At 34.5% G+C, this 10,098-nt stretch overlaps 1 protein-coding gene across 1 annotated transcript; it reads left to right on the forward strand.

The window, feature by feature from the left end:
* Window positions 1–4,026: 4,026 nt before the first annotated feature.
* Window positions 4,027–5,198, forward strand: LOC109003892. The gene is made up of 2 exons (XM_018982231.2): window positions 4,027–4,472; window positions 4,563–5,198. The coding sequence occupies exons 1-2, from the start codon at window positions 4,027–4,029 to the stop codon at window positions 4,636–4,638; spliced, it is 522 nt and encodes a 173-aa protein (XP_018837776.2). The 3' UTR covers window positions 4,639–5,198.
* Window positions 5,199–10,098: the final 4,900 nt, after the last annotated feature.

The following is a 10,098-nucleotide window of genomic DNA, read 5'->3' on the forward strand; positions in this document are numbered from 1 at the left end:
ATGGCTCTATGTTGATCTTTTTTTCTGAAAATTAAGAATTTATTAATGAACTTGAGTGATTGTTGCATGGTTTTAATTGTTTGAATTTGGTGTGATGTTGCTTCATTCCAGATTTTTGTCAGTTTTGAGGAATGGAAAATCCATCAGATTGTAGTGCTAGCTCTCATACTCCTACCCCAATACCTATCCCTACAGACCCTTGCCTTGCCGGGCTTGCCTCCTTACCCCCACAAAGCAAAAAACCTGTTTCTATAGTATGGACCTACTTTACTAAATTAGAGGGTGGTGACCATAATAACTCTCAAACTAAAAAAATGGTGGATGAGAGTAATGAGGGTGTAACGTTGAAGAGATATACTAAGTATGATCCTGATGAGTGTAGGAGACACTTAGCTCGTATGGTCATCATGGACGAGCTACCTTTTCAGTTTGTGGAGGGGAAATGATTCCAAGCATATTCTAAGTACTTGGAACCTAGGTTTAATCTTTTTTCTCGCCACACGGTGGCAAAAGATATAAAGAAACAGTATATGTCAGAGAAAGAGTTGTTGAGGGGCCAATTGGTGGGTCAAATGATTTGCCTCACCACCGATACTTGGACATCGATTCAAAATTTTAATTATATATCTTTGACTGCACATTTTGTTGATTGTGATTGGACATTACATAAAAAAATTTTAAAGTTTTGTCAAATTTCCGATCACAAGGGTGAAACGATTGGGAGGGCCTTAAAGGCCGCAATAAAGGAGTGGGGGTTGGCACGAGTGGTGACTGTTACAGTTGATAATGCCTCATCTAACAATGTCGCATTGGGACATCTTAAGACCTATCTTAGAGAGGTAAATAAGACAATCATGGGTGGTGAGTTTTTGCATGTTAGATGTGTTGCACAGATTCTGAATCTAATTGTGACTGATGGTTTGAAAGATTTTGATGACTCGATTGCTCGAGTTAGAACTGCTGTGAGATTTGTGAAATCTTCTCCTACTAGATTGGATAAATTCAAGGTTGCTGTGAGGTCTGCGGGCATAACATCCAAGAAGGGTCTCTATACTGATGTTCCTACAAGATGGAACACAACATTCTTGATGTTGGAGGCGGCCCAAGAATATCAGTTGGCCTTTACATTATTGGGTGATGAAGACATTCAATATGTCAGATATTTTGATGAGCACGGGGGATTGGGGAAGCCTATTGATGATGATTGGGAGGTAGTTGCTATTTTTGTAAAATTCTTGAGGCTTTTCTATGAGGTCACAACGAAGCTATCTAGTTCTTTATACCCTACATCCCTTCATTTCTGTCAGCAAATATGTAGGGTAAAAGAAGAATTGGATGACATGTGCACGAGTGACCATATTAGGATGCGGGAGATGGCATTGATGATGAGGGTGAAGTATAACAAATATTGGGGAGATTTCAGTAAGTCTAATATTTTGTCATATGTAGCTGTTGTTCTTGACCCCCAATTTAAGATTGTTGGCATGGTATACGGATTGGGAATTTCGCACGGGAATGCATGGGCGGAGTTTATTGCGGCAAGGGTTAAGGAAACTCTTGTTAGATTGTTTGATGAGTTTACCGTCTTCAGGAGTAGTAATATTCCAACACGTACACCTACCCCCACACCTCCTCCAAAAGTCGGGGTTGAGAAAAAACGTAGGTTGGACTGGGGTGAGAGGTTGGAGTACAACTCCATAGTTCGTCATTCTACAGAGACTCAATCAGAGGTAGACAGATACTTGGCAGCGGATCTTCAACCATTTGCACGAGACTTTGATATATTAGCTTGGTGGAAGAGTCATGCCGTGAAGTATCCCGTTCTTGGAGAGATAGCCCGCAATATTTTGGCCATCCCTATGAGCACTGTAGCCTCAGAGTTAGCATTTAGCACCGGAGGACGTATATTGGATCCATTCCGAAGTTCATTATCTGCTACCACTGTGGAGGCATTAATTTGCACGCAAAATTGGATCAAGGGGACCCCAATTTATATTCCAGATGTTCTTGACTTTCAGGAGGTTGACGAGGAGGAGGGTGCTGATTAGCTTGGATCTAGACTATCTGGTAATCATGAATTTCATTTTATTATTTTAATTTATTTATATTCATTTTATCGGTATTAATTTCAAATTTAATTTTTGTAGCGATACATGAGACGACATCTACGACTAGCTCCGCTGGAGTATGACTTCGTGTATATTGAACCCACCATTGACATCTGTCATTGGTTTGCACAATTTGTCCCTTAATTGTTTTTTTTAATTATATTTTATATAATTTTTTGTATCTAATTATTTTGCTTGTATTTTTTTTTTTGCTTTTATAATCTCAATGTCATATGTCAAATCCTAATACTAACTTCCTAAGGACCTAATAATTACTCATCTTGATCTCAATCTAATTTTGGTTTGTACTTTTAATGTTTGTAATTTTTACATTTATAATATATGTTTTTATTTTTAATTTTTGTTTCATGTTTAAGAATTTGATTTGTTTTCCTTTTGAATTATTAATGTGTTAGGTTTTATGATCTCGATTCTCATAGTCTCACAGTAGTCAACACAACTCACTTTTCTATCATGACCATCCCAAGTTCCATTGAAGAATGAAATGTTATTCTTTTGTTGATTTAGTTAATTGTAATGTTGCTATAATAGTACAATTTGAAATATTTTAGATGAATTTATAATTTTGTAGTAGTTTTCTCTTAATTATCATTGTAATATACTAGTAGTTTAGTTATGATTATTAGTTAATAGTTGCAACTTAGTAGTATATAATTAAAAATTTCTATTATTGTAAATTATTTTTTGTTATTTTTATTATTAAATTTTGTATTTTTTAAAATTTTTTTTACTTAAAATTTTTATTATTAGTTAATAGTTGTTCCTGTGTGTTCTGTTAGAAGGGCTCATGATACACTGCCGCCACTACCTGAGGATTATGATATCTTGCTCCTAGAGCCGTTGGGCGGTTATGAGTTTCAGATTTACTTATTTTCCTTTTCTGCTCTTTTTGTGAGGTAGATAAATTGTTTGATGTATGGTCTGAAATTAGTGACACTGCCTAGGCTAAGAAGAGTTTTGAACTTGTAGACGAATCTTACTAGCCTAATTGGTTTTTGTGTTATTGTTAATTTAGCAATGTAGAAAATTTATTGATTTTGTACACACATAGTTTTTATTGTTTAAGGCATTCCCACCCTTTTCTAAGGCCAGTGTTTCCACTAACAAAACTACTTTATTACACCTACCGAATGTCATTTTTTTTTATGTTAATCATTCTTAAGCTCCTTTTGTCAAAAGGTATATGAGTGCAGTTCAGTGCTCTGAAACTATTGGCTACCCAATCAATCTTAAGTTTCTTTTGTGACTATTGTGCTATTTTATGACTTCTTCTTTTGAGTTAAGTTTTAGGAAGACCTATGCATCAATACTCAAGAAAACCTTATTTTAAATGAGTTATTTTAGAACCTTTTTTCAAAAAAAAAAAAAAAGTAGCACAGTGCTACTGTGAATTACTACCTCATTTTGTACAAGAGTCAACAGGATTATGCATGATGAACTCCCAGCGTTTGATATTATAGTGCAAGTCTATTTTCTTAAATTTTCAGGCTGAAATGCTCCCATTTAAAGAGTGGGGAGACTTTCTAATAATGGTGGGTGTTTTAACTTTTGGCTTAGAGTAAGCAAGCTTGAGACAAATTAGCATGGCATTCTCATAAATACATAAAAGAGAAATTATCCAAGATTGCACATATTGAACCCATGATTTTTATTTTATCATGTAGTCTTTTAAGATATTTGGACAATTCAGTAAGAACCATAGAAAACTAATATTTGCAAAATGGATTGTGTTTGTGTACTAGTGTGGTATCAGTGAAGTGGTATCAGATATTTAGTGTAATACTGTGGTATTAAATTCTTGACCCAACTATTATTGTCTTTGTTATACCCTCTTTTATGATCTTTTTTTTTTTTTTTGGTCTTTTCGATTATAACTTGTATTTTTATTTATTTAATGATGGATTCCCAAACGGGTGAAGATCTCTTCTCTACCACTACTCTCTTGCAAGAGGGTGAACATGGAATTAACAATGGAACTATCGGGACCTCTACAAATCACAACGTATATGCCCAAGATACTCAAACCCAAGCACATATAGGATCCACTAGAAAGAGATCTCATAGGGGTGGAAACTTCACAGTGGAAGAAGACAATCAACTTGTATCGGCTTGGCTCAATGTTAGCTTAGATGTAATTCAAGGAAATGACCAAAGAGCCACACAATTGTGGAATAGAATTTATGAGTACTTCCACAAGTACAAGAAGCCATGTAGTCTTGAACGCTTTGTGGTCTCTTTAATGAGTCGGTGGTCAACAATTCAAAAAAGTACCAACAAGTTTTGTAGGTTCTTATTTCAGATTGAATCAATGCATCCACAAGTGGTGTTAACGAGCAAGATAAGGTATAAATGAGTTGCTATTGATAGTGTTGAATTATTTAATTATTAGATACTTTAAGGATTCTAATTATCATTATTTTTGTCTGTTTTTAGATTCAAAAGGCGTAGAATATGTGTCGTGAAAACCAAAAGGCAACATTTCTATTTGAACATTGTTGGTGTCTACTAAGACATCAACCAAAATGGCAGACACATGGATCAATTGAGATCGAGGAGGAAATCAAAAAAATTCACATTCTCCTGATACTCTAGAGTCAATACATCTTGGGGAAGATCATTGCTCAGAGGATGTGTTTGTGGACTTGGAGAGACCACATGGTAAGAAGGCTGGGAAGAAGGAGAAAAAAAGAAAGGCTCATGAAACTTCACTTGTAGAAATGTTGAGTTGAATTGAAGGAATAGAGGAAGAAATTGAATGAGGAGAGGCGGGAAGTGCTTAGAATTGTAGAGGAAGATCAGCAAGAGTTACTTCGCATTAAGAAAAGAAAGCTTGAGTTAGAGATCATGGTGATAGATACAAGCAAACTATCTCCTATGCAACAACAATATATTCATAAACGCCAATTGGAAATCCTTGCAAAGTATAGGACTACGTTGTCATAACCATTGAAAAACCGTTATGTTTTGGAGCATTTGCCATGGATGTTGCTGCTTTCAAACAATTAAATTTTTCATGGATGCTAATGTTTTGAAACATCTTTATTTTCAATGGAGGCTATTGCTAACCAATTGTTCAAATATCATTTATCAATGTCAAGAAGTGAGTACATCACACCCAAACTACATAATGGAATGACAAAATTTAAAGTCTAAATTCTAACGACCTCCTATGCATTTGGCTTAAATACTTGAAAAGGTTTGATTGGAGTTGAGTTTGAGTTTCCAGATCTCTAATACAATGATGTCCTGAAGTTCAAAAATTCAAGTTTGTACTCGTGTGACGTACATTGGTTTAGGTGGATTCTCTATGATTTGTTCGAAAATGGAATTATATGGTCTAATGTATGAATGGTTCATGAATAATTGCAAACCATGCTTGGAACACTCAAAATGTGTGAGGAGCCGCCTACGCAAAAGGGGATAGACCATTCTTAGAGTTGAGTGGAAGACAAAGATAAGAAATACTCAACTGGTTTAAGACTTTAAGGAATTAGAGCAAGCGATGTAAAGTGCAGCCAATCTAGCACATGGGTCAGCAAGCACCTTGCAAGCGCTTTGCTGACGTATCCCAGAGTGAGGTGGAGATAAGTGTACTATTTCACTAAAGGTGAGCACGAGAAGGTCACTTACCAAGAAGGCGATAATGATGAACTGCAAAAGCCAATAACTCTAACAAGATGAAGAGTTACCCGCCAAGGCGAGTAGCAGCCTGGAAGAGACTGGGTAAGTAATGGAGCTTTTCGGAAGTGCTTAGAAAAGTGGTGGTACTACACTCAAAACCACTACTCCATCTAGAGTGGTTCTGCGATGAAAGGTGAAGTCTTGACGGGTCACATCATCTTAATATAGCAATACAACTCAAGCCACAATCGAGACCCTCTTTCGAGGAAAGTCAAAGGACCAAGCATGTGGATCGTACTTGGCAATCTTGCCTCTGTCATCCTGCAATATGACATGGAAGAATTAATGAAAATCCTTAACGCAAATCCAAAGTTAGAGAGGAGTAAAAAATGACATATGACAATCCTACCTTATTTAAAGAATCATGACGTGGGATGGTATCTCACTTTTGAGACCTTATTCACCAAAGAGCTTGTGAAGTCAACTGCTTCAGAAAGTGAGGAGTAGAGCGGTGCCGAGAGGATTTTCGACGTAGGAAGGTAGGTTAGCTTTTAAGATAGTATTGGTAGGGTGAATATTGTGAGTACAAGATATTGCATTATTTCTGTAACTTCTCTCCCCCATTCTATAAGCATGAAGATATATTTCAATCATTATATTTATGCCTATATTTATGCATTGATTTCTAATATTTAAAATGTTTAAATGTGTTAATTGTTTTTAATACATGACTATGAATACTTATGTAGGAATCCAATATCTCTATGTAAGAATATCAATTTTTGTGTGTGAATGTCTATCTCTATGTGAGAAGTCAGTAGCGTGAATCTATAATCATGGGACGGGATGGAGAATTCCCTAAACCATTCATACGAAACATTGTGACGTGCTTCACACTAGAAGAAGAATGCCTCATAGGGATTGGGATGGAACGATGTTGTATTTGGCCTCACCTAATAGTCGGGATTTAGGATCCTAGCGTATCACGTGTTGGTGTCTTCAAGTTGGTTGGCCGGGTAGAAGCATCCCTGATGCAACAAGTATCTCTGTGTGAGAAGTCTGTGTGACGAATATCTATAAGATGAGCACCTATATAGTAGAACAATGTTATTGGGGCTGACATAGGCTGAATACTGATTTTTATGAGGTTTTATATTTATATTGGAGACAGATTATTCCTTACCATATTAATACTAAGGTGTTTATGTATTTTGTATAAGAGAAAATGGCAACATCCCAGAGAGTGATTTCTTGTCATGTCTATGTATGTACATGTGTTATCTGAGAGGGTGATTCCTTATCATGTTTGAGGATGCACGTAGCTATAAAAGTGAGGGTGATTCATCACCACACACATATGTGTCCATCCAATCTTTTCATGAAAATGTTCATAGCATATTCGGTAGCATTATCTCTTATTAATAGTCTTATCATAGCCTCCTAACCTACCTATGGTTTCATTCTTGGAACTGTAGATTTTGATGCAGATCCAAATCCCAGCGTGACACTCGAGGAAGAATAGTCAAACCCGCTCGAGTCTTGAGTGTGGAGAGTTATACCCGTTGTAATTATCCTGCACCTTCCGTTAGAATATAAAATGCTAAGTCAGGTGACTACTTGTAATCAGTCCACCACTTTGAGACAACTAACTTTATGTACATTTGGACAATGTAATATCTCTGGATTTAATGAAGGGCAAGAGACCCCTTTTGTTGTAAAGATTAGTATTCTGATACTTAATAACTAGCATTGTCACCACAATGTATTCTACTTAAATTTCTGCAACATAAGTACATATCTTTCACGTGTATTTTCCTTAGGAAAATTACATGCCTATTTCAATTCTTTCTTGGGTATTGACCGTTAGCCAACATCATTGACACCACAATCCTCACCCAGACCTTCATGAGAAAATGGGTGCCACAAAATGCATACTTTAAATTTTTTCATTCTGACTCTTGAACTATAACATAATATTTTCACTTATTTCTTTGTGTTACATAAATTGTTTTTATGAATGTTTCCTTGTTGATGTTATTATGAAACCTTGATAAACAAAAAAATGCATGTCATATGTAAAAATCATCCGACGCCATAACTTCTAAATAATTTTTGGTTCATGCACTTGGATTGGACAATTCTTCCATTTTCTAGGGCATTAAATCAATATTTTCCAACATCTCTAGAAATCCATGATTTCAGCTAGCAATCTCACCATTATTCAGTGACCTTAGTTGTGTAGTGCTTTCAACAATCCTCAAGTGTTTGTCAATAAGATTAGTTGTCACACTCTATAGGCAAGCATCTTAATTCTTGTGGTCATCTTTTGAAAGAAAGACAACCTAAACCTTTCAATTACATTTTTTTGGACATTTTTTTTTAGTACTCAACCATGCAGTGCTTTCACATATCCTTAATTATTTGTCCATAAGATCAGTTGTCACTCGCAAGCATCCTAATTGTTGTAGTTATCTTTTGAAGGAAAAACATCTTGAAGCTTTCACTAACATATATTTTTGGGACAAAGTATGGTTCGTAGACTTCTATTGTCGAATGAATATGGAGAAATAGTTCATGACTCAGAAGCAACCTTCTCTAATATATATTGGGAGGATATACATGCAGTTCAACAAAATAATAAAGCAAGACTTTGGTTTCCTTGAATAGAATTACACATGATGAATTGACAAGGTTGAACAGCACTATGACGTGATGATAGTCCTCTTTCATTGTTTAATTGTTCTTCTTTCACAATGAAAGATGAATTTTATTTCCAATTCATCATTGGATGAGGAGTCAAATAGAAAACCATCAAGTTAAAGAAAATGATCCATAGAGATAAAACTAGAAGGTGGATGTAAAAATAAGATAAGCAATGAATGAACAATAGACAAACTTGGATTTAGGTAAATGAAACTAGAACAAAAATGGCAATATTGTTGAAAGAATTAGATCATTAAATAAAGAAACGATAAAAAACAATATTTTTATGCTTTAGAGAAAGAAACAAAAGGTAAAAGAGTACTGGCATTGGCTTAATCAAAAGCCCAGCCAAATGCAAATTTTGCATATATATTGTTGAAAGCGTCTGCATTGGAGTGGCTATAACTCCTCAACTCAAGATTTGAGATACAGTGAATCCAATTCATTCTTCAAATTTGAAGTGATATTGTTCATAGACCAAATGAAATTTTTATTCCAAAATGCAGAAGAACAACTAAAGCTAACATATGTGGTAGAGCTAAAATGGATTAGGTAAAATAGCTAAAACATTGATTTTAGCTAGAACTTTCCTACTTATTATCTCCACACACCAAACTGATTTTTATTTATTTTTATTTGGTAACTAGAGTTTTGTTATCAAATAAAAAAATGTGTAGTGTGAGGATGATGAATATAATTTTTCTTTTAACTAAACCAATATCATTAATTGAAAGCGGGAATGATGATGGAGTTATCTTTGAACAAGTGTCAAATAGGTCCTTACGCTTAGGAGTACAGTCGGTCTAGTCCGAAGAGAAATTTTTGTTAAAGACCCAACCTACCAAAATTAAATAAAAATAAATTGGGTTGTGTTTATTTCAGCCCAAGTAAAAGATGTGCCAAAAAAATTTCCAATTTTGAAAATGGCATATAATATATCAACTATTTAACTTTATTTGCCAATTTTGTTCTTAAAAATAGCGCAAAGAAAAATTAGGAAAAAGTAGTAATTAGCATATTAGGAACTTATTCATAAAAAAGGTTTTGAAAATACATTTAAACCACATTTTTGTTCTATTAAAAAATGTGCACCATCACCATTTATCCATTCATAACAGTTAGCAATCATCATAATAAAATTAAAAACAAAGAAAAAGAGAAAAATAAATAAATAAATAAATGAAATATCCTAACTTCAAACTCCAAATAAATAAATAAATAAAAATAAAAATAAATATAATTTAATAAAAATTGTTACAATACAAGCATCTACCCATAAATCACCTACTTATAAAATAATAGTACAAAGTAATTCACAACTAAAATAAGACGAAATAAAATGAAAGAATGTCTTGCCCTTGTGTAGCATCTTTAATATTTCTCTTCGTAGAGTTGGGAACCAAACAAACTATATATAAAATGAATCCAGCTATTACAATAATTAAGCATTACAATAATAAAATGAAGGAATGTCTTGCAACATAGGTACATATCTTTCACGTATATTTTCTTTAGGAAAATTACACGCCTATTTCAATTCTTTCTTAGGTATTGACCATTAGCCAACATCATTGACACCACGATCCTCACTCAGACCTTCGTGAGAAAATGGGTGCCACAAAATGCATACTTTAAATCTTTTCAT

The sequence above is a fragment of the Juglans regia genome, chromosome 3 (assembly GCF_001411555.2).
Source record: "Juglans regia cultivar Chandler chromosome 3, Walnut 2.0, whole genome shotgun sequence".
NCBI classification, from domain to species: Eukaryota; Viridiplantae; Streptophyta; class Magnoliopsida; order Fagales; family Juglandaceae; genus Juglans; species Juglans regia.